Here is a 25,899-nt window from a genome sequence, read left to right on the forward strand (position 1 = left end):
CCAGGAGGCGGAGGTTGCGGTGAGCCGAGATCGCGCCATTGCACTCCAGCCTAGGTAACAAGAGTGAAACTCCGTCTCAAAAAAAAAAAAAAAAAAAAAAAAGTGATGTCCTCATGCAGCTCCATGAGTAGGGATCATAAACTGCAGGTAGCCATGTCTGTACCTACAATGTATTTGTTCCAAGTCATATGTTAGGGAGACAAAGGTAGAACAGACACGTGGGGGTATCTAATGGCCCTCTAGCTCCGTGCCTGTCAATTCTGTGATATTCAGTGATGTTGCTGAATTAGAACACTTCAGAACTAACCATTTCCACAACGAGTGTCCTACCAGATGGCTTCTGCTGATGGATTAAAGGGCCACTCCCCCTCCAGGAATCTCTCCAGTCTGAAGACTTCTGATAGCTGACCTGCTTACACTCCAATGCTAAATGTCATAATTATCTCTCTCAAACAGAAACTGCAGACATTATCTATAAACAGCTGCCAAACGTGTAGAGGGACCAAAAACATTTTTTTAAAACCCAGAAAAACCCCTCTAAAAGTATAATACGAGGTATCTCCTTGAAGTTCACATCATCTCTATGAACCTGCCACATTCAGACCGTAGGCATAGCAGTTTAAACTTCCAACTGTATTCAATGTGGTTGAAAAATAATGATTGGAAAGCAATGCACACTCAAGTTAAAATAATCAGCTCAGTTGTATTAAGGATCAACCTCATGTCTCTGCCTAGTAAGTTAACAAAAAGCTGCAGAGCTGAAAATGAACTATAATTAGACCAAATTCCTAATGTGGAAAAAATAAACAATGAGGCACAGGAGAATAAATGCTAAAGGTGTCTACAACAGCACTGCTATGGCTCAGTTATTAGACCTAATTCCCAGTGAAATAAGGATTCTTCCAAGCAGGTAGCCAAAATGCAGTACTCAAAACTCCATTCTGAATATAAAACCAAGCAACAGCCAAGATGCCCTCACCACTGTTTGTCAACAGAAAAATGATGTAGGGCAGGTAAATGAAAACAGCAATTTTGCAGACACTATTTCCTATGACCACATATTCAACTTCAGATTAACTCCCCCAGACCTATAGTCAATAACGGATCCACAGGACTGTGAAGTCAGGACGTGGCTTTGGAAAGAGCTGCAAAACCACTTCTAGCTAGTTCTTTACTTTGTGTGTTCTAAGAACATGGTATCTATTTGGCCCTTGTGGAAGGATTCTCACATTAGTTCTCAGCTATTAAATAACAAGCTTCCCTGGGAATCCTCTTTGGCATAGGCACTTGGGTAACATAGTGACAATGGGATCTCTATAAGGCTTTAAGATATTTGGGGGCTGGTGTCTCACACTTGTAATCCCAGCACTGTGGGAGACCAAGGTGGGCAGACTGTGTAAGCGCAGGAGTTCAAGACCAGCCTGGGCAACATGGTGAAACCCCATCTCTACAAAAAATAAAAAGAATTAGCTAGGCATGGTGGCACACATCTGTAGTCCCAGATATTTAGGAGGCTGAGGTGAGAGGACAGCATGCTTGAGCCCAGGAGGCAGAGGTTGCAGTGAGCCAAGATCCTGCCACTGCACTTCAGCCTGGGCAACAGAGCCAGGCCTAGTCTCGAAAAATAAAAATAAAATTAAAAGGCCTGGCATGGTGGCTCACGCCTGCAATCCCAGTACTTTGGGAGGTCTAGGCAGGTGGATCACTTGAGGTCAGGAGTTCAAGACCAGCCTGCCCAACATGGTAAAACCCCGTCTGTATTAAATATACAAAAATTAGCCAGGTGTGGTAGTGAGCACCTATAATCCCAGCTACGTGGGGAGGCTGAAGCAGAATTGCTTGAATCTGGGAGGTGGGGTTGTGGTGAGCACGAATGGCACCAACGCACTCTAGCCTGGGCAATACAGCAACTTTGTCTCAAAACAAAAAACAAAAAACAAAAAAAACATATTTGGGATACCAGTAATATATTAAATAATTTACTACCCCCTACTATTTTCTATTTTCTTGCCAAATGAAACAAAAATTTAGTTCAAATCAATGAAGTTACTTCTTAAAAGCTAGAGAGAAAAAAATCATATCCAGCAACAAGACACTAAACATCAGTTTGTACTTATAACTAATCTTTATTCAAGGGTGGCCTTTTACCACATACCAGCCATGTTCTAATTTTGCTTCCATTAATCCCAAAGTTTCCCACTGGTTGATTTGTTTACAAGTTTAAGGGCCTCTACTTAAGGGTTTCTGTACCCAACTAAGCACAGGAAGTTGATAAACAAAGGTACTTGCTTTGAACAGAGTAACCAAATAAGGCCAATGGTCAATCTCTATAAAGTAAAGCAAATATGACTTGTGTTTCAGTTTCACCTCCTATATTTTGGATCCTTATATAGTTCTTCCAGAGTGATAGGCAAGCACCACCTCTTCTATACATGAGAAAATGAGGCCCAGAATCGTTAAGTGCCTTGTTTGTGGGATACAGGGCTGGTTAGTGGCAGAACTAATGCATTCAAATGACAGTAACTTTAGAGTACAGATTAGCATATATCTTTCTAAAAAAGGGCCAGAAAGAAAATATTTTAGGCTTTGAGGGTCAAAGGCTATTATTATGTAGTTACTTACATAACCATTTAAAATGTAACTAAAAAATATAAAACATGGCTGGGCGTGGTGGCTCATGCCTGTAATCCCAGCACTTTGAGAGACCAAGGCGAGTGACGTCAGGAATTCGAGACCAGCCTGACCAACATGGTGAAATCCCGTCTCTACTAAAAATACAAAAATTAGCCGGCGTGATCTCAGTAGGCTGAGGCAGGAGAATCATATGAAGCTGGGAGGCAGAGGTTGCAGTGAGCTGAGATAGCGCCACTGCACTCCATCCTGGATGACAGAGAGAAACTCTGTCTCAAAAAAAAACACAACAAAATGTTAAAACACATTCTTAGCCTTTAGACAGCAAATAAACAGGCAGCTAGCCAGCAAGAGTTGGTGGCTCCTGCTCTAGAGGAACAGCCTTACCTACATACTAACATGACTACTAAATACCATTGTTGGGGACTGCTTAGCTGTCAAAATTTTTTTAAAAATTTATTCTTTTAAGAATTCTGGTACAATATATTTAACATAAAATTTACCACCTTGACTATTTTTTAAAGTGTGCATTTCAGTGGCATTAAGTACATTCAGACTGCTGTGCTACTATCACCAACATCTACTTTTCTTTTTTCTCTTGAGACAGGGTTTCGTTCTGTCACCCAGGCTGGAGTGCAGTGGTGTGATCAAGGCTCACTGCAGCCTCAACCTTCTGAACTCAAGTGATCCTCCCACAACAGCCTCCCAAGTAGCTAGGACTACAAGCATGTGCCACCATGCTGAGCTGATTTTTTAATTTTTTGTAGAGATGAGGTCTTCCTATGTTACCTAGGCTGGTCTTGAACTCCTGGACTCAGGCAATCCTCCCGCCTCAGCCTCCCAAAATGTTGAAATTACAGGTGTGAGCCACCATGCTCCGTGTACCAATATCTATCTTCAGAGGACTCTTGATCTTGCAAAACTGAAACTCTTTGCCCATTTAACAGTAACTACACCCCATCCCAGCCATCTTCCAACTTTTTATCTGTATAAATATGACTATTCTAAGTACCTCACATTAGTAGAATCACACAGTGTTTTTTTGTAGATGGCCTATTTAGCATAATGCCCTCAGTGTTCAACCATGCCTTAACATCTGTCAGAATTCCCATCTTTCTTAAGGCAAAATAATATTCTATTTTATGTATTTTATGCATGTACCACATTTTTCTTTCTTTTTCTTTTTTTTTTTTGAGAGAGTCTCATTCCTGTCAGCCAGGCTGGAGTGCAGTGGCGTGATCACAGCTCACTGCAGCCTTGATCTCTCCAAGCTCAAGTGATCCTCCCACCTTAGCCTCTGGAGTAGCGTGTATAACCATGCTTAGCTAATTTTTTAAATTTTCAGTAGACACGCTGTCCAGGCTAGTCTCCAACTCCTGGGCTCTAGCAATCTGCCCATCTGTCTGCCTTGGCCTCTTAGAATTTTATTATTATTTTTTTAATACAGGGCCTCACTGTCACCAGGAAAGAGTGCAGTGGCAATATCAAGGCTCACTGCAGCCTTGACCTCTTGGGCTCAGGTGATTCTCTCATCTCAGCCTTCCCAGTAGTTAGGACTACAGGTGCCTACCACCAAGCCTGGCTAATTTTTTTGTATAGACAGGGTTTCACCATACTGCTCTTGCACTCCTGGACTCAAACAACCTACCCACACTGGCCCCCCGAGTGCTGGGATTACAGACATGAGCCACCACACCCAGGCTGTATGGCTGTTGTGAATAATACGCTGTTATGAACGTGGGTACCATTCAACTTGCTTTAGGAACTGAATCAAAATGGCTTAGGTGAAGATCAAATACCAAATTCTGCTCTAAGAAAAGCAACATTCACTGAATTATATCTTCAGCAATAAGCACTTAATGAAACTTGTTTCATTTAAAATGTATCACAACCCTGTAAAGTGAGAATCACACCCCCATTTTATAGATGAGCACGGTATTAAGAGGATCTTTTTCAATAGGTCATGCAGCTAGTGACAAATATTTTCCAAATTTTTTATAACATTTCTTTTTTGAATAGCTTAATAAACTACATATGTTCTATATTCTTGCCTCCAAAAGGCAGCTTTCTTTTGTTACGTTGGTTTATTATGCATGAGCCACCTGATTAGCTGAGTAATTTTGTTTTTCGGTAATTCATACATCACAAATATCAGGTAGCTTTTTTACTCCACAGACCTGAGCGTCTTAAGTCTCAAAAGGATTGTAAGATCTAAGTTTTTCTGAGATAATGTGAGAGTAAGAGGCTTTTTTCTATTGAAAATAGGTTGCATTTCAAATTTTACCCATAAGAGCTCAACACTTTCTCCAACATGCATGCCTATGTGCTCACTTAAACAGAACTCTGAGATGGTAAATACTTTATATGCCCTTGAAAATTTTCCTTTGGAATACAAAAACCTTGTTAAGAACCAGAAAATAATTTCACATTGAAAGGCTTTAGGGTTAGACAAATGTTAAACTTCAACTGGCAGCAAGCATAAGGGTAGCACTCAAGCCAGCAAGACTTTGCTGGGCCAAATTATGTTGAAAAAGATCAAATATTTTAAAAACAGGAGATTGCACATAAAAATCTGGGATCCATCTTCTTCAGAATAAATGAAGGACACGAATTATGCAGAGTGGCAAAGGGCTGGAAATGAATGGGAGGTGCTTCTAGCCCAACACATAGACATTGAAGCTCCAGCTTAGTCCCCTCCACTCAGTTTTCTTACACAAGGGAAGCCACTATGGTATTTCCTTAAGGACAGCCCTGAATGTAAGAATGTAATGAGTTAGCATCTAAGGCAGGCGTCCCCAAACTACGGCCCATGGGCCGCATGAAGCCCCCTGAGGCCATTTATCCAGCCCCCCGCCGCACTTCAGGAAGGGGCACCTCTTTCATTGGTGGTCAGTGAGAGGAGCACAGTATGTGGCCGCCCTCCAATGGTCTGAGGAACAGTGAACTGGCCCCCTGTGTAAAAAGTTCGGGGACGCCTGATTTAAGGCATATTATATGTATTCGTAAGACAGAGAGGAAAAGGCTGAATATTTGATATCAAAAGAAATGGGAGTCTAACTTTCTGCAGTAATAACATAGTCCAGAACACCTCCAACATAAATTATGAAAAGAAAGCTCTTGGGCTCAGAAGAGTAAAAGCAAAAAAGAATACTCATTAATTCTATGTCACACAACAAGTAGACTTAAATTTCCATTGCAGTTGTGGAACAGAGGTAAATAACCTGCTGACCCAGAATTCCAACATGGGCTCACATTTTCTGTCTTAATAACTCAAAATACTGAAATCACTCTAACAAGGAAAATCAATGTCTTAATTTCTGGTTTAAAATAAACCCAAGAAGACAGGGCACAGACAGAAATTTTTTGTGGTGTGAATTACAAATATAACTTCAACTTCCAGATTCATGGATTTGGAAAGGATCTTAGGAACTCTAAGTATAGCACCAGTGAAGAAGTTTACATTTAGGGAATGGCTAATCCCTGCTGACCTAAACTATTTTCAACCCCCAATGTACTCTTAAATATAGAAATTTAAAAAAACAGGGGGCTGGGTGTGGTGGTTCACACCTGTAATCCCAACATCTGGGAGGCCAGCGTGGCGGATTGCTTGAGCTCAGGAATTAGAGACCAGCCTGGACATCATTGCGAAACCCTGTCTCTAAGAAAAATACAAAAAAATTAGCCAGGCATGGTGGCATGTGCCTGTAGTCCTAGCATCTTGGCAGGTTGAGACGGGAGCATCACTTGAACCCAGGAGGCAGAGGTGACGGTAACCATGATCACACCACTGTACTCTAGTCAGAGACTCTGTCTCAATAGAAAAGAAAAAAAATAAAAAGGAGCTTTAACATAGTAGGTACAGAGCTACTTTAATAGAAAGATCATGAGAAAAAAATTGGCAGCTATCAGATCAAAAAGGCTAATTAATTCTTATCCTATTTTATTTTGAGACAAAGACTCACTCTATTGTCCAGGCTGGAGTGCAGAGGTACAACCTCTGCTAACCGCAACCTCTGCCTCCAGGTTCAAGTGATTCTCCTGCCTCAGCCTCTTGAGTAGCTGGGATTACAGGCGTGTGCCACCACATCCAGCTAATTTTTATATTTTGAGTTGAAATGGGGTTTCACCACACTGGCTAGGGTGGTCTTGAACTCCTGAACCTCAAGTGATCCTCCTGCCTCAGCCTCCCGTAAGTGCTGGGATTACAGGCATTAGTCACTGCATCCAGCCTGTTTTATTTTTTTGAGACAATGTCTCACTCTGTCACTCTGGTTGGAGTGCCGTGGTGCGATGTCAGCTCACTGCAACCTCCACCTCCCGGGTTCAAACGATTCTCTTGCCTCAGCCTCCCAAGTAGCTGGGATTACAGGCACCTGCCACCACACCCATATAATGTTCTTATTTTTAGTAGAGATGGGGTTTCCCCATGTTGACCAGGCTGGTCTCAAACTTCTGACCTCAGGTGATCCACCATGCCCAGTCCAAAAAGGCTAATTTAAAGGTAGAACTCTGATGATTCATGTGATTTGAATTCAGGTCTAATACTTCTTTAATGAATTACATAAATTTTCTCCAAAAATGTGAAATGCCAATAGATTCCCTGTGACAAATGAGTATCTATTTAATAATCAGTATTCTACTCGAACAGAAACAGCTGTAGTTTTGCTGTCAACAATAAGCTTAGGAATTTTAGGGTAGCCTTATCACTTATTTTCAGAAATAAGTCATCAGAAACCAAAACATATAGGCAATCCTTTCCTCTCCAAAACACCTCGAACTATTAATCTTACGTCTTCCTTCCATAAGAAAGTCGGCTTAAAAGCAAAGTCATTTAAGGTAAAAAAAAAATAAATAAATAAAATAAATAAATAAATATATATATATATACACACACACACACACACACACAAATCCAGTTCTTCAAATTAGGTAATTGTTCATTAAGATTACTGTTAAGAGGTTCTATTTAACAATGTCTAAACTGAATACCAGGCCTTGAGAATTAGGCGTCACATACCAAAAAGAATCTCTTGATGCCTTCTACGTTTCTATTACTGGCATCAACATTTTTCCAGGAAGTAAAAATTCATGTAAAATATGTAACAGACAAAGCACTAACTGCCATAATATATAAACTGTTCCAACAAATCAGTTAAATCAACAATATGATAAAAAAGAGAGAAAGGGTATACCACTAACCACTAAACAATAAAAGGTGTTCAATCTCATTAACAACCAGGACAAAGCAAAGTAAAACATTAAAACTGTTCACCTACTAGCTTAAAAAAAGTGATGATAGACGAACAATACTGGCAAAGGTTAGCAAGTACTGGAAGGGCCACTTGGCATTAGTCATTTACATTTTAAGCATGAAGATTATTTACTCAAGTAATGTTTTTTAAGCAATTTATCCTACAACTAAGATGTATGTGCAAAACTGTATGTACTACAGTGTTTAAGAGAAGGCCTCAAATAAAAGGTGGTATCTGAACAAAGATGGACAATGATGCAGCATGTGAAGTAGGTGTCTGGAAGTACTGTTCTAGGAAATGGTAATGGCAAGAAGGCGGCTGTGAAGTGGGAGTTAAAAGACAATGGAAGAGTAGTAGAATCTGGAGTCATCAAAGTGGCAAGGGAGCAAATCACCAAGAAGGCAGAACCACTTTGAAGAATCTAGCTTAACTGGATTTTGATTGTTACCTTCTAAATATCAGCACTTTCGTTTAATCATAAGCATCAAAGTGTTTATAGAACTTCTAAAGAGTTAAGTTTCACAACTCTCCTAAAGAGAGTCTACATATACTAAGTTGTTAATGCAGGGTTTATAAACTCTCTAAAACTTTCATAAGATTCTCAAAGAAATCTAGGACAATTCCTCCCACCCACAGAAAAGCAATCACCCAAACAACTGAGAATCAGTGGCAAAAAACTGTCCTAAAAGGACACAGTACCATTAGGAGTCAAAAACAATTCCGAAAGCTGGGCACAGTGGCTCACACCTGTAATCCAGCAACTTAGAAGGCTGAGATGGGAGGACTGCTTGACGCCAGCCTGGGCAATAAGCAAGACCCCATTGCTAAACAAAAAAAAGAAACAATGAAAAAAATTAGCTAGGTATGGTGGCATGTGCCTATAGTCTGAACCACTGGGGAGGTTGAGGTGGGAGGATCCCTTGAGCCCAGGAGTTCAAGGCTCTAGTGAGCCATGATGGCACCACTGCTAGCCTGGGTGACAGAGCAAGACCCCAACTCTAAAAAAAACAACGGAAACATTTTAGTGAGTTTAGTCTTACCTGGAAGAGACAAGTAAGGGATAAATGGGACAGTGGGGAGGGAGCCCAGGATAGCTAGCTGTTACGCTATTCAAAGTCACATATATTGTGAATTTTATTGCCATATATTGCTTCCACAATATAACAAAACAGAGAAAGAAGAAACCGCCAAGCAGTAAACAGTATTCTAGTGACCCAGTCATCTTTCATTTCTACCTTTCCATCACCGTCTCTTCAACTTCTGTAATAATACTTCTCCTTGACCATTTTGACTTTAGGCTTCTACCTCCCATTTATCTTATCTACTCACTATTTCTAGCTTAATCTTCCTCAAAGACAATTGTAGTATTGTCCAAAAACCTTTGATGACAATCTGCCTTTCAGTCTAATTTTAAGCTTCTTACTTAGCTTTCCATGCCATTAGCCCAAACTATCTTTCCAGACTTTTCTCCCACACCTTCCTTATATGTATCTTATGATCAAACAGATACATCTGAAAATTCAGTCCATCCTTAAGGTCTGGTTTAACAGTTATTTACTACCTTTTTCCCTTTTCTAGAAATTTTCCTGATTGTCCTGGAGGCAATTTGGTTTGGTGACAAAGACAATGGGCTTTGGACTCAGACTAGAGTTTGATGCACTAGACCAGGACAGAGCTCTGTAAGCATGTGAAGGTAATTTAACTTGTCTGAATTTTAGTTTCTTAATTTATGAAACAAGGGAGTACCAGACTACTACCTTCAGAGAATGGTAAATGAGGTAACCTATATAAAGGATGTGACCTTCTTTCTACTTTAAGAATATTTTGTACAATTCTTACGGGAGTTAACACAGCTTTCCTCTTACGAAGTCAACAGACAATATGTAAGATTGAAAAGTCAAGAAAAATCAAGATAACACTGTTATTTAGAAACATGAAAATAAAGAATAATGAATTAAAGTAGCCTGAGCATGGTAGCTCACACCTGTAATCCCAGCACTTTGGGAGGCTGAGGCAGGACTACTTGAGCCCAGGAGTTCAAGACAAGCCTGGGCAATATAGTGAGACCCTATCTCTGAGAAAAAAAACAAAAAACAAAAAACAAACAAACAAAAAAACCCCACAAAAATTAGCTGGGTGTGGAGGCATGTGCCTGTACTACTCAGGAGGCTGAGATGGGAGAATCGCCTGAGCCCAGGAGGTCAAAACTATAGTGAACCTTGATTGTACCACTGCACTACAGCCTGGATGACAGAGTGAGACCCTGTCTTTAAAAAAAAAAACTAAAAAAAGTTAAAATAGCTGCCACTGGGAACAGGGAATTAGGATGAAGTGTATTTAACAGACTGTTGCACATCATTAAAATATTTTAGATGTTAAAAAAAAAATTAAAAACCTCAACCTAAAAAAATAATGTATGTGGATTATTCTGATAAAATAAAAATTAAGTAGCCAAAGGTATATCAACCTAATAAAAAAAACTAAATTAGGTATTACTTGAATGTATGCCTCTAAACTAGTAAAAATTTACCACAGAAGAAAATTATCTGACCCTGGAGAGCAACATGTTGATCTCTCAGTAGAGTAAGATGATCATAGAAATAAGAGGCTCTAAATTTACTTAAGGGGCAGTCATTTCTGGGCTTTGACCTTATGGGTGTCTTGTGATAGTTTAATATGCTGATGCCAAAGGTCATATTATTGTTTAAAACAGAACCAATAATTTTGAATATTCTATTGCCCAGTCTATCCAAGATATTAAAAAATTAATAAAAAAATACAGAAAAGAATCTTATCTTCCTAATGTCAAAAAGCCACCACAAACCATATGATTCAAGTATCCCACTTCTGCATATATATATGTATATGTATATATATATGTATATGGATCTTGAAGAGGTATTTGTACATCCATATTCATAGCAGCATTATTCACAATAGACAAAAGGTAGAGGCAACCTAAACATCCCTTGGTAGAAGAATGCACATACAAAACATGGTATACATACACAGAATGAATATTATTTAACCTTGAAAAGGAAGGGAATTCTGGCACATGCAACAACATGAATGAACCTTGAGAATATTATGCTATGTAAAATAAGCCAATTACAAAAGGACAAATATTGTATGATTCTACTTATATGAGGTGACTAAAATAGCCAATTCAGAGACAGAAAGTATAACATTATCAGGAGCTCAGGGGAGGGGCAAAATGGGAGGAGGCTGAATAGGTACAGAGTATCGGTTTTCCAAGATGAAAAAGTTCCAGAGATTGGTTATACAATGGTGGAATATAATTAATACTAATGTAGTGTATACTTAAAAAATGGTTTAGATGGCTATTTAACCACAGTTAAAAAAACAAAACAAACCAAAATAACCATAAGATGAGAACACTAGACTACATTGCAACACTGTAGTTTCCTTGAAAACCATGAATTAAAAAAAGCGCACTTCAAGTGTAGTAAGCGATGGCTCTCCATAGTACTCACCTGTACATTTATACAACATGCCTGTCATAGTTCCGGCTGCTACTGTGTTTAGGTCATCTTCTGCACCTCGTGTTTTCTCAATAATGACACCAAATGCACTATAGAGCAAAGCTAAACAGGAAACGGAAGTGCTCAGTGACAAAAAAAGTGATTAAGTATGGTATTATGATATACATATATTGGTTTTCATCCAGGGATCCTGGCTCAAAACTCCCATAGCCCTTCTAAGTGACTAAAACAATCACTTGTTAAGGTATTTGTCCTTGGTTCTGGAAGCAGCTTTGGAATAGCTTCCTAGAGACAAAGGTGAAAGTCTTCTGTTATATTGTTGGGCCACTTCAGGCCTCAGAAAACAGAATTTCTCTCTCTGACCTTCTCCTGTCCTCCTTTCACCTGCTCCCTTTTCTTCTCATAGCAGGACTCTAATCTTTCTCCACCTGTCTTCTTGGAACTGACCATAAAGAAATTCTATGACCTACCTTGTCTCATTGTAGGCCATAAGACCCCCATTTCAGAAGAGATTCTACCCCGTACCCAGGAAGAAGAAATGCTGCACAGAAAGGCCAAGGAGAATCTGGGCAGACAGGCCTCGCTGGGTTTCTGCGCCCCATCTATTAGTAGTAGAGCATGCCCTTTTTGTCCAATCACAGTTCTATAAGGCTGTTCATGCTTCAGTCATACCTATCCAATCAATTCTCCAGAAGAGGCCCAAGAAGATGGGATTGGAGGACTTTTTGGACAGCTGACCTCGTGGAGCTTGCAGGAAAGTGAGAAAGAACTCATCCACATGCCAGAAGGCCAGTGCACTCCAACTCCAGCGAAATGAAAGTTCCTGTACTTAGGGCCCAACCAGGCCTCAATCTATGTATTCCTTGACTGGGCTGTTTATTTGTATCCTTTACAAATATCCAGCCTGGTATGGTAGCACACAAAGTTTCCATAATCCCAGCACTTTGGGAGGCTGAGGTGAGAGAATCACATGAGCCCAGGAGTCTGAGACCAGCCTGGGCAACAAAACAGGGATATCCCTTCTCTAAAAATTTTTTAAAAAAATTAGCTGGGATGGTGGTGCATGTTGACTGTAGTACCAAGCTCCTTGAAAGACTGAGGTGGGAGGACTGCTTAAGCCCAGGAAATCTAGGTTGCAGTGAGTTCCACTGTACTTTAGCCTGGGTGACAGAGCAAAACCCTGTCTTAAGGAAAAAAAAAAAATTGTTTATAATAAATTGGTAAATGTTAAGTATGTGTTCCCTTGAGTTCTGTGAGCCAATATAATAAATTAATTGAACTCAAAGAGGGGGCTGTGGGAACCCTGACATAGCTGGTTGGTCAGAAACACAGGTAACATAATCTAGGGGTTGCGATCAGCATCGGAAGTATCCAAAATTGGGCTCAGTTTTGGGTGACAGAGTCCTCAACCTGCTGTTCTGATGCTATCTCCAGGCAGAACTGAACTGGAAGGACACCCAGCTGGTGTCCACTGCAAAACTGATTACTTGGTATGTGGGGAAATTTTCCCACATATCTGGTCACAAAAATATCCTGTGTTGACTGTTGTAGTGTGAGAGCAGAGAAAGAACTGTTTTTTTTTTTTTTAACACAAAAGTCAGTATGGCAATTATATTTAGATAAATTTATCCAAAGATATACATGAAATGATCACTAGAACAGTTTCTAATAGCAAACAACTGGCAACAAATAAAATGCCCATCAAGAGCATTTACCATCTGAATTGATTCAGAAAGGGACTTTTCATATAATGGAATACTGTATAGTCAATTAAAAACCAGAAGAGTCATTTTCACTAATTAGTAAAGCAGAGTCATATGCACATGATACATGACTGACTGGCTACACAGAGAAATGCCTGGAAGGATTCAGCAGAAACATCAATAATAGCTATTTCTAGAAAGTACTGCTAGGAAGTCTCAGGAAGAATATTTAAAATTTTCATTTATATGCTACCATAATTGTTGTACTTTGAAGACACACACACACACACACACCTCTACCCCTATTTCTAGCATAAGAAAAAATAGATTATTTTTATACTTCTATGAAAGCTCATCTTTCCCTTCAACTCATTTAACTGAAACTGATCATGAACAGAACACTGTTATTGATCATACCACAATGGATACACAGAGGGTGACCAGCTGTCCTAGTTTGTCCAGGATTGGGTCAGGGGTTTCTTGGACTTTTCTCTGTAAGTCCTAGGCAGCAAGGACAGCTGACTACTCTAGATATAGAAACAATTAAAAGGAACAGAGGAGGGTGACTCTGTAGAAGGGTGGGAGAAATGCAAGCATCAGTAACATATGAAAGCAGCCATCTCTTAGGATCCAAAATGTGGAAGCTGGCTTTATGGTGTGAAGATGTACTGCTTTTAAATCCTGTGACAAGGCAAGGATCTTACTCTGCCGTAACAGACGCTTTTGCTGTATTTTCAGTGAGTTTTCTTTGTCTTCCCCTCCTTAATCTGCCACAATTTAAACTGAGATTTTCAGACTTTCAATGAAGTTCAATATGAAAATTTTGGATGTCAGGGCATAACCCATAAGAGATCTATTCCAAGTCATCAATCATTTATAGCAATACGATATGAAAGCATTAGGCTCTGACTAAGCACTACTAAATTACCTTTTGCCTAGAACTACAAACATTTTCATTATCTACAAAGAACCTATTCTACTTCTGGCAATTAGGTGCCTGAAATCTACTCAGGTAAATAGACTAATGAACAGGCTATTAAGAAAACATAGCAAGAGGGCTGGATTAATTGATCATATCTCACTACAGGACCTTGAACCTTGCCTAACATACAAAGCTCTTTACTTTGGACCTAAATTATCTGGATTTCATTTAGTTTAAACATCATTTTATTGGGTGTTGTGCTTGGAAAGGAGAGCGTGTAGTGTTCAAAAGATTTTAAAAATTCAGAAATGGTATTCAGAATGATATTAGCACCTGAGATTATTTCAAAAGTTAGTTCATGGCCTTTCCCTAAGTAATCTACATTATGCAATGGAATGGATTTAAACACAATCCTTTCATATCCTAGGACCAGAATATTGATCAAATTGTTCATTATATTTGCATATTCTTTATGTTAACAATTTATTATCAAACGAGATCTCTACTTACCCAGAGAACCTAGAGTATTAGCCCAAAGTGCCCCTTGCCTAGTCACCATATTCAAAATCCTACCAGGGTAGAAAGAGAAAGAATCTGTATTTAGAATCATTGTTTCTCTAGCAATCTTTAAAAACAATAAAAATAGCTATTTAACAAGCCTAGACTCAAGACTCAAATTTTTAAATTTTAGAATTTTTAAATTCTAAAATGTATCTTAATAGCTCAGATTTCATTAAGGATGATTTTTACTCTATGTAAGTGAAAATTAGGTTAAAACTTTGGAGACTTTGGGCAATAATAGGCAAATTCTTATTACTGAATGTATCATGACTACATATTAAATACATATAAGGCTCTGAATGACAGCCTAGAATGTATCTTATAAAGAGGTTTACAGAAACGAATCCATGTAAAAAATGCCACTGTTAATTATCATGAGATAGCTTCTAAAAGATTATTTTTGGGAGGGGAGCATATGCTTAAAACATTTATGACAATCAAAGAATATCAAAGTACAGAATATACAGTAGAATTAAATATAAGGATATCAGCAGCCATCTAACTCGAATACATAGGAAAAGCACCATGTGTCTGCTCCCAGACTAGAACTAAGCAGCCAAGGTGAATGCTCAGCACACTCTCAAGGAAGCACAGCTCTCCCTTGCCCCAGTGCCAGACACTATCAGAACAGTGGCAGAGACAACTGGATGAAGAGAAGACATTCCTCTTCCAGCAGTGTAACACCATTCCAGGAATGGTTCTGTCCAGATGGCTGACTACTGCTGGAAATTATGGGAATACAGTAACAAAGAGTAAAGGAACTCATTTGGTTTAATTATTAAACAACTCATGTAATTAGTGTTCTACAGAAACAATAACATATTGCTTCTAAAAGGTTGTTTTAAAAAATCAGTAATGTTTACAAACAGAACTATAGTTTCTAATTATGTTACATACTTAACTAATATATTTTAAATTCAGCCATTATTTTTTCATTTTTAACAAGCTTTTAATAACTGTTGTTTTAAGAAAGGAAGTAAGTTGTCTTTTCTTGGTGATCTATTTCCAAATTTGCATTTAATACGATATTGGGGTTTTTGTCTCAAAATAAGATAGGAGAGGAGGAGATGGGACACAACTGGCCATGGCTGATGGTTATTGAGGATGGGTTACGGTTCATGTGTTCATTATGCTATTTATTTTATCTACTTTTATATATTAAAAATTACTCATAATGCAAAAGTTAAAAGTTATTGAAGCAAGGGACAAATAATAAAAGTATTGAAGGATCTAGACCAGGCATCCCCGAACTTTTTACACAGGGGGCCAGTTCACTGACCCTCAGACCGTTGGAGGGCCGCCACGTACCGTGCTCCTCTCACTCACCACCAATGAAAGAGGTGCCCCTTCCTGAAGTGCAGCGGTGGGCCGGATAAATGGCCTCAGGGCGCTGCAGTTTGGGGACGCCTGATCTAGACTGTTAAAGCATGGACAGAGATCCACACAGTAACAGGAATATAAAAAATTTAACAGTGGCTCACATGTGTAATGCCAGCACTTTGGAAGGCTGAGGCAAGAAGATCGCTTGAGCTCAGGAGTTTGAGAATAGCCTGAGCTGTGAGACCCCCGTCTCTACAAAAAATTAAAAAATTAACTGGGCATGGTGGCACGTGCCTGTAGTCCCAGCTATTCAGGAGGCTGAGGTGGGAGGATCACTTGAGCCCAGGAGGTCAAGGCTGCAGTGAGCTGTGATGGTGCCACTGCACTCCAGCCTGGGCAACACAATAAGGCTCCGTCTCTCAAAGAAACACCACAACAGGCCTTCCAGTTTCCCATGGTCTAATTCTAGCACATCTGGTGCCATCTGCTGGCTGAACAATATGAAAGATGGAGTTTAAAGTGTCCTAAAACAAAACAGTGAGCCACTGAAGAATACATACTCATGATTACACTTGTATGAAGCATGAAAATGGGCAAAACTAAACATATTGTTTAAGGAGTATCAAGAGGAACTGGCCATGTTTACTTCTTAAGTAGGGTGAAAACATCCTTTCTGATCCTTTTAACTATACATTCCCTTCTCTGCAACTTCAAGTTCCTAACAGAAAACTGTGTCTTATCCTTTTGGAATTAACTCTAATTTTAAAAATTTTATTTAAAATTTATCTGGCTCATCATTTCAGAAATGTAAAGTAAAATCAGTAAGAAGTTCAAGTTAAATGACGGCATCACTCTCATGTGCTGCTTATGTCTTCATTACCATGTCTTATGGCTCTGCATGCTCCTGAACAATCCCAAATTCCAGCAATTCAACAATTTGAAAAGCATGTCATATAGGCTTAGAGAATGTATCAGGTGTCGCTGAGAAGTTAGGCTGACGTAGCACTAGCTGCGTAAGGGACACTGACTCAAAAAAATCACTTCTTTTTAAAAGCTTAGAGTCAGCAATCTGATTCCTTAGTTACTTTTAAGATTAAAAAACAAAAAGACCAAAAGCATATAAATATACTAACCATTTGTAATCTCAAGGTTGTACTCCTCAAACCAACAAAACAGAGCTTACTATTCAAGTATCACTACATCAGATGGTTACATGAGACTTACTGTACATTTCTTGGTTTGGACCAGGCCATGTTCTGGGTTTCCTTCAATCCTAGCCGAAGACCGTTCATTGCACCAAATGCAGCCCCTGGTAAATCATAACAATTCACCCAGATAAGACAGCTTTATATTAAAAACAAACAGACAAACAAACTCAAAACTGCATAACTATACTTCTGATTCTTTTTCATTTGACAAATGTAAATAATAATTTTTTTAAAAAACACCGTGAAACCAACATTCTAATTGCTTTTGATTTTAAACACCCTCTGCTACTTGAAATAAGCAAACTTGAGAAAAAAGTATGTAACACTCACCTGTCATGCAACACCCTCCAATTGTAAAGAAGGCCAGCTCAAATCTGCCCCGGGTTTTATTAGCTCCAGTAGGTAAAATAAACTCATCTGTATCCTAAAAGGATAATAATGAAAACCAGGCTGAGTGTTCCTCAAGATACAAATCTTGCAAGTGTCTTTTTAATACTTCAAAGTAGTTTTTCACAGAAAGTAAACCTTGTATTAACTCAAACTAAACCTATACTTAAACAAAAATTAATCTTTCTACAAAAGTAACACCTAAATCAAAGTACACAGTTCTTAGGAGGGAGTCTCATTAAGAACTTGTTTCCTTCATGACATAAATCTGATAGATTTGTGCAAAAGTGTTTAGAAAGGACAGCTCTAGACAAAGGTACACTGAAAGCTATGAGAAAACAGAACAGTCTGAAAGAAGAAAATAACTTTCATTCTGTAGCCGCTATTTATTGTGCATTTCTATGTATAAAACCAAATGTTCACAAAAGTGAGCAAAAATTAACAAAGTACAACAGTTTGGATCAATTATGCAATGGCAAATGACCCCCTTTAATAATTCTTATCTGTTTAAGGAGTATATATTCCTTTGATAATCTTAGAAAGCTACAGACCCTCTTTCTAGTAATTCCATACACAAAATGAGGCATAGACCTGGAAGGTCACCCAAAATACTAGGATTGAGAAATGACACTCAAGAGCAAAATATAGCGATCAATTTTGAAGAGTCAATATACCTTTATGAAAAACACACTTGAAAAAACAAACAAAATTCCATCACCTAGCTGGACTGAACAAAAACCACCACCCTCATTTTTCTGGCAAGATTTCCATGTAAAGATAGTTAAAATAAGCCTCTATGGCTAGTTCATACCCTTTGCAAAGACATGCAGTGTGTCACATTTAACACAGTAAAGACCACTGACATTCTCCTATATCATTGTGGTAAACACTGAACATTGGTCAATGCATTTCCGGTAAGAAAACTGTAGTTCTGCATCGGTTTTTCCTTTCTGGCATGTGCACACATCCTCATAAAAAATTACAAAAGTAAACAAGCACATCCACTCTCATCACATAAGAATGGTCTATTGGGCAATAATAAAATCTGAATAGATCCCATGCCATGATGTAATTGCATATAGTTTTATAAATTTGGGGTACTTCAAGTTTGGAATTAATGACTTAGTCTTAAACTGTACTTATTGAGTTTTCAGAAATGCTAGATTTGATAAGGTAAGGTAAATAATTATCCTTCATTCTCAGGCCATGGCTGCTGAAAAGAAAAAAAAAAATTTCCTTCAATGCAGAAACAGATCACTAATTAAGAACAGAAAATCTTTTTTTTTTAAATGGCTGTGATGAACATTATCAAGCAAGCACAAGTGCATGCCAGCACCAATTCATTTTTGAGCTAGTATCAACTGTAACAAGGGCTGCAAGCAAATGTCTATCAATTCACACACAAACAAGGTTGTTACCAAAATATGTTAATATGTTGTATGTAAGGAAGATACACTAAAAAGCTCTTGTTAAACTTGTACTGCTGACACTCCAGGGCACCAGCGTCACTAAAATCCCCTAAGTACCAGAGTTTGCTAACACAGAAGATAAATCCAAGAATGGGTATCAATGTACCTGCCGGGGGTGGGGGGGAAGGCTGAGATGGCATAAAATTTTTCTGTCTGTTTATAGGAAGCAATGAAAAAAAAGAAAAAAAATTTACTTTATAATTTTGTGTGTTTAACCCTATGGGTGTTAAAAAGATTTAAATTTTCCTTATTTTGTATCAGATGTTCACCTGGGCTAAAAAAAATTATTACTTGATAAAATTTTTAAAAAATTTCAATGAGGATGTTAAGAGTAGTGACAATATAAAAGCACTAATAAGAGAAACTACAATACTGCATCAGATGAAAGTTGGCTGGGCACAATGGCTTATGTTTGTAATCCTAGCACTTTGGGAGGCCAAGGCAGGAAGACTGCTTGAGCCCAGGAGTTCAAGACCAGCCTGGGCAACACAGTAAGACCCTGTCTTTATTATTAAACAAGAAAAAAAAAGGTGTTACCAAAGTCACTACAGGGTGAGTTGACAGTCACTACTTTATTTAAGATGTCTCCAACCTTCAAAAGTATAAAGTTTCACAAACTGTAATTTCTATTATGGTATCTTTAAATTTAAGGTTTTCATAATTATTTCTAATAACAGATGAGGTTTATAAAACACTTTTCCAAGTCTAAAGTCCCTGTAGAATTCCAATGGAAGATAAATGCTCATGACGAAGACTGAATTCACAAGTTTTAGGGCAAATACGAAACCTTTTACGTCTAACCTTAATAAGCCCCACCTAGCAATGCAGGGTCACAATGATACTGAATTTGTAACTAGAGCTAGAGAATAACGTCTAAGTGTAGATTCAACATTTAAGCAAAATACATGCAACTAGTAAATTGACAAAGGGGTATTTTTAAAGTTTAAAAAAAAAAAAATCAATGAACTCCCAGTGTTAAAATATAACACTTGAAAATCTAAAAAATTATTTTAAAAAAATGCAGTAATGGTTTGAAAATTAAAAAAATTGCTATATATATATGTATACATATATATACATATATATATATATAAAACACTTGAAAAACATTTCCTGAAAAAAATAATGAAGTTTTAAACTGGCAAGGTCCTAATCATCAACTTGCTTCAATTTGAACACTTAACACAAGAAATGCAGCAACTGTCAGACGCTGTTAGTGATTCAACTTTGAAATAAAAAGCTCCAACCGTAACTCTTAAAAAAACAGGCATGGTGGCTCATGCCTGTAATTCTGGCACTTTGGGAGGCCACAGCAGGAGGATCACTTGAAGCCAGGAGTTACAGATCAGCCTAGGCAACCAAGCCAGATCATATCTCTACAAAGAATGTAAAAAAAGAATTAGCTGGGAGTGGTGGTGTTCACCTGCAGCTCTAGCTACCTGGGAGGATCAGGCGGAAGAACAACTTAAGCCTAGGCGTTTGAGGTTACAGTGAGCTATGATGCTGCTACTGCAACTCCAGCCTGGGAGACAGAGTCAGACTTTGTCTCTTGAAAAGAAAAAGGAAAGAGAGGCCAGGTGGGGTGGCTCACACCTGTAATCCCAGCACTTTGGGAGGCTCAGGCAGGTGGATCACGAGGTCAGGAGAGTGAGACCATCCTGGTCAACATGGTGAAACCCTGTCTCTCCTAAAAATACAAAAATTAGCTGGGTGTGGTGGTGTGCACCTGTAATCCCAACTATGAAGGAGGCTGAGGCAGGAGAATCGCTTGAACCTGGAAGGCTGAGATGGCAGTGAGCCAAGATTGCGCCACTGCTCTCGAGCCTGGTGACAGAGCGAGACTCCGTCTTAAGAAGAAAAAAAAGAGAGAAAACAAGAGTTACTGGTATATATCTCATGTATCATATAATTCACCTATTTAGAGTGTACAATTCAGTGGTTTTTAGTATATTCAGAGTTGTGCAACGAAGACTACAATCAATTTTAAAGCCTTTTCATCACAAAATCCCATACCCACTGCACATTCACTTCCAACCCTTGGAGGCTACTCATCTACTTTCTTACCCATATATTTGCCTATTCTGGACATTTCGTACAAATGAACCACACAATATGTGTTCTTTTGTGATTGGTTTCTTTCATTTAGGAAGTTCATTTATATTATAGCATGTTTTAATAATTTCTAATAAAATATTTAATAATTCATTTTTATTACCAAATAATATTCCATTGTATGGCTATGCTATACTTCTTATCCATTCATCAGTTGATTAACATTTGTTTCCATTTTTTGGTTATTATGAAGAATGTTAGTAGAAACATTCATTTACAACTTAGGTGTACACAGCTTTTTAATTCTCTTGAGTATGCAGTATACTTGACTGAAATTGCCAGTCAGAAGGTAACTTCTATTTTTAACACTTTGAGAAACTAACTGCCAGACTGTTTCCAAAAGCAGCTGTATCACTTTACATTTCCACCAGCGATGTTCAGGTCAAATTTCTCTATATCCTCACCAATATTTATTTTCTTTTTTAATTATAGTAATCCTCATAGGTGTTAAGAGGTACTCATTGTGGTTTTATGATCTGCATTTCTCTAATTAATGTTACTGACCAGCTTTCATGTTTTTATTAGACATCTGTATATTTTCATAAAGAAATGTCTACTCAAATCCTTTGTCCATTATGTAATTGTTTTTTATTAATGTTTTAAGAGTTTAAAACAATACTCTAGATATAAATTCCTTATCAGATACATAATATGCAAGTATTTTCTCAGTCTGTAGATTGTCATTTCCCTATTTTTTTTTTTCTTTTGAGACAAGGTCTTTGTTGCCCAGGCTAGAGTTAAGTGGCCTGATTATGGCTCACTGAAGACTCTACCTGCTGGGCTCAAGTGATCCTCCCACCTCAATCTCCCAAGTAGCTGGGACTACAGGTGCACACCAGCACACCCAGCTAATTTTTCCATTTTTTGCAGAGATTGGATCTTCTGTTGCCCAGACAGGTCTCAAACTCCTGGGCTCAAGTAATCCTCCTGCCCCAGCCTCTCAAAGTGTTGGGATTACAGGCAAGAGCCACTGCATCAGGCCTTTTTCCATTCTTATTGGTACTGTCTAAACCATGAAATTTTAAAATTTTGATTAAATAAAACTTACTTTTTAAAAATCACTTGTGCTTTTGGTGTCATATCCAAGAAATTACTGTCTAATTACTTGTGCTTATGATTTCTTCTAAGAGTTTCACAGCTTTAGCTGTTATATTTAGGTCTTTAATCCATTTGGAGGATAACGTTTTGTATATGGTGCAGGGTGAGGGTTCAACTTCATTTTTTTTTTTTTTTGAGAAGGAATTTCACTCGTTACCCAGGCTGGAGTGCAATGGCGCGATCTTGGCTCACCACAACCTCTGCCTCCTGGGTTCAGGCAATTCTCCTGCCTCAGCCTCCTGAGTAGCTGGGATTATAGGCACACGCCACCATGCCCAGCTAATTTTTTGTATTTTTAGTAGAGATGGGGTTTCACCATGTTGACCAGGATGGTCTCGATCTCTTGACCTCGTGATCCACCCGCCTCGGCCTCCCAAAGTGCTGGGATTACAGGCGTGAGCCACCGCGCCCGGCCCTCAACTTCATTTTTATGTATATGGATTCCAGTTGTCATAACGTTTCCCCTGACTTAACTGTCTCAGCATCCTTACTGAAAAGCAAGTGCCTTTATATATTTTAAGGGTTTTCTTCTGGACTCTGTATTTAATCTATGGATTCATTCTTATGTTACTATCATGATAGTCTCATAGCTCTGTACAAAGTTTTGAAATTGGGAAGTTCAAGTCCTCCAATCTGTTTTCTCAAAGTTGTTGGCCATTCTACGTCCCTTGAATTTCCCTATGAATTTTAGGATAACAGCTTGTCAATTTCTGCAAAAAAAGACAGCTGGGATTTTGACAGGCACTGCACTAAATCTGTTGGTTAACTTGGTGACTCCTGCCATTTTAATATTAAATTTTTCAGGATCATAGCACATGCCTTTTCACTTAATTTCAATAATATTTTATAGTTTTCAGAATACGTTTTGTACCTGGTCCATTTATTTCTAAGTATTTGCTTTTTGATGTTATTGGTAATGAATTTTTTGTAATTTCATTTTTGTAGTGTTCATCGTGAATGTCTAGAAATATATTTGATTTATGTATATTGAACTTGTATTCTGCAACTTGCTGAACTCGGTTGTTAGTTTCAATAGATTTTTGTGGTTTCCCTTGTGATTTTCTATAGATAAGATCATATCACTTATAAACACATAATTTAACTTATTTTTCAATTTGACTGCCATTTCATATACTTGCCTAACTGTCCTGGCCAGACAATGCTGAATACAAATGAGACTAAACATACTTATTTTGTTCCTGATATTAGGGAGAATGTATTCAGTCCTTCACCATTAAATATGTTCGCTTTGGATATTCTGTAGATGCCATTTATCAGGCTGAAGTCCCTTCTATGTCTAGATTGATTGACTGACTGATCTATCTGTCTGTCTATCTAGAGATAGGGTCTCACTCTGTTGCCCAGGCTGGACTGTAGTGGCGCAATCTTGGTTCACTGCAACCTTTGCCTCCAGGGTTCAACTGATTCTCATGTCTCAGTCTCTGATGCAGCTGGGATCACAGGGAGGCACCACCACACCTGGTTAATTTTTGTATTTTTAGTAGAGACAGGGTTTTGCCATGTTGGCTAGGCTGGTCACGAACTCCTGGCCTCAAGTGCTCTACCCACCTCAGCTTCCCAAAGTACTGGGATTATAGATGTGAACCAATGCACCCAGCCTAGTTTGTTTTTCTAATCATAAAGGGAGTGTTGGATGTTGTCAAATGCTTTTTGTGAATCTATAGAGATAAGCCTGGTCTTTGTACTGTATTCTTTCCTTGATTGCCTTATTATAAGTTGATATGGCACAATACATTAATTTTCAGATGTTAAATCAACCTTGCTTTCCTAACGTAATCTTTGAAACTTCTGATGCTTAGTCAAAAGAACCCTGATAGTGCAAACTGAGCTTTAAAACACACTTTGTCTGTAATCCCAGCACTTTGGGAGGCCGAGTCGGGCTGATCACCTGAGGTCAGGAGTTCGAAACCAGACTGGTCAACATGGTGAAACCCTGTCTCTACTGAAAATACAAAAATTAGCTGGGCATGGTGGCAGGCACCTGCGGTCCCAGGTACTTGGGAGGTGGAGGCAGGAGGATTGCTTGAACCTAGGAGGCTGAGGTTGCAGTGAGCAGAGATCGTGCTACTGCACTCCAGCCTGGGGTACAAGAGCCAAACTTTGCCTTAAAAAAAAAAAAAAAAAAGCCAACCCACACACTTTGTAATTATGCATCCCAAAACTCTCATTGGGGTGCTTTTAAAAATTAATTCCACTTTGGTTTTTAAAAAATAAGCCTTTGAAGAGTGTTAACTGGTTTCAGAGAGATGCAGGCCAAGCTCACAGGGTTTGTGAGGAAAAAGGGTGAATGGAGACCAGACACTTAGTGCCTCCAGAAGTGCATGTCATAGTTCAAGTCAGCATAATAAGCACTTGGCTTTTTTTTTTTTTTTTTTTTTTTTAAACAGTAAGATAGCACACCAAACTAGTAAAAATCTTAATCTTACCTGCACGAGGTATCGTGGATCCACATTTAAATAAGGAGACAGAGGGTTCATACCAGTTACTAGAGAGAAAACAAAATGTCACATTTTAACGAAATTCTTTAGTTCATTCAGTTAAGAGTTAATCCAGCTCCTGACTGTTACATGTGTTTGCAATTTTTACAGGCTCACTGAAGGTAAAAAATTTTTCCCATTTTATCCTCCCTATCTGTCAGTTTAAGGACTGACTGATCCTGAGATCTCCCAAACCAGGTCTTGCACTGGTTGGCTTAGGTTTTTATACCAATAAGATATTGGCAGTGACACAGATCAGATTATTGAACTTATAGGAAGCATAGCCCAGGCCACTTATAAAGCTAATTTCTTTCACTTTAGTAGAAGAATATTTGGTAAGTATGTAAACTGCAAAATAGGACTGAGAAAAGACTAATTAATTTCATGGGAAAAATAGTGGTTGGGTTTTCTGTGTACATGTTCTATATGAGTATTTCAAGGCAGTTTCTTCTGATATTACTATTGACAACAGATTGACTATGGCAACGTAGAGAATCCTTGGGTCATTACCACAGGGATGTGGGTCTGTGCAGAAGAACACACAAACTTTCAGAAGGCCAGACCTGAATTCACTAACATTGAAAACAGTAAAACCTGTCAATCTTTGGATCCTTCTGTATCTCAGCAGTTATTCACAAATCTATGCATCACCCATGCCTCTGATCTTTTCATCAATTAGGAGTTCTGTTAGTTCTATTTTTAACGCCTATTTTGAATTGTGTTACTTATCATAGTCTCTATTGTTACCATCCTTGTCCAACCAACAAATCTCATGGCAACAACTTCCTAACTAACTCCTTGCTTTCTCTTGTCCCTTCAATTCACTGTCTACATAGCAACTACAGTGATTTTTCTAAAGAAAATCCAAACTCCTTACCATGACTTACAAAACCCTACATTAACTGCCATTCCCTATCTCTCTTGATGTATCTTCAACTGATCCAACTTCCTTGTAACTATGAAGACAGATTGGCCTAAGAGTTGTTCCTTAAACATGCCAAATTTGTTTTGTTTCAGGATATCTGCACTAGCTATTTTCCTGGATACTCACTTCCCAAGCATTTGTACTGTATTTGGGTCACAGCGCAAATGTCAACTCCCCTGGGATGTTTTCCCTAAGCCATTCTAGAATGGCCTCCTGCTTCCATCACAATCTCATGACTCTACTACTTTATTCCCTTTACAGCACTTTAACTGCAATGTTTTAATTTATGTTTGTTGGCTTACTCCAGTAT

The 25,899-nt window shown here is 38.5% G+C and overlaps 1 protein-coding gene and 1 non-coding gene across 2 annotated transcripts in view; both read right to left on the reverse strand.

The window, feature by feature from the left end:
- Nucleotides 1-25,899, reverse strand: part of LOC101031172 (mitochondrial import inner membrane translocase subunit Tim23) — a 30,353-nt gene that overhangs the window by 2,636 nt on the left and 1,818 nt on the right. The window contains exons 2-6 of the mRNA XM_039477820.2: nucleotides 24,614-24,672; nucleotides 17,431-17,524; nucleotides 17,117-17,201; nucleotides 14,522-14,580; nucleotides 11,378-11,488 (exon numbers count right to left, since the gene is read on the reverse strand). Of these exons, the coding sequence (XP_039333754.1) occupies nucleotides 11,378-11,488; nucleotides 14,522-14,580; nucleotides 17,117-17,201; nucleotides 17,431-17,524; nucleotides 24,614-24,672 (408 nt within the window). The remainder of the gene's footprint in view (nucleotides 1-11,377; nucleotides 11,489-14,521; nucleotides 14,581-17,116; nucleotides 17,202-17,430; nucleotides 17,525-24,613; nucleotides 24,673-25,899) is intronic.
- Nucleotides 15,099-15,299, reverse strand: LOC120367463 (small nucleolar RNA SNORA74). The gene has a single exon (XR_005581846.1). It is a non-coding gene; the product is annotated as a small nucleolar RNA SNORA74 (small nucleolar RNA).

Source organism: Saimiri boliviensis, chromosome 12, assembly GCF_048565385.1.
Source record: "Saimiri boliviensis isolate mSaiBol1 chromosome 12, mSaiBol1.pri, whole genome shotgun sequence".
Classification (NCBI taxonomy): domain Eukaryota; kingdom Metazoa; phylum Chordata; class Mammalia; order Primates; family Cebidae; genus Saimiri; species Saimiri boliviensis.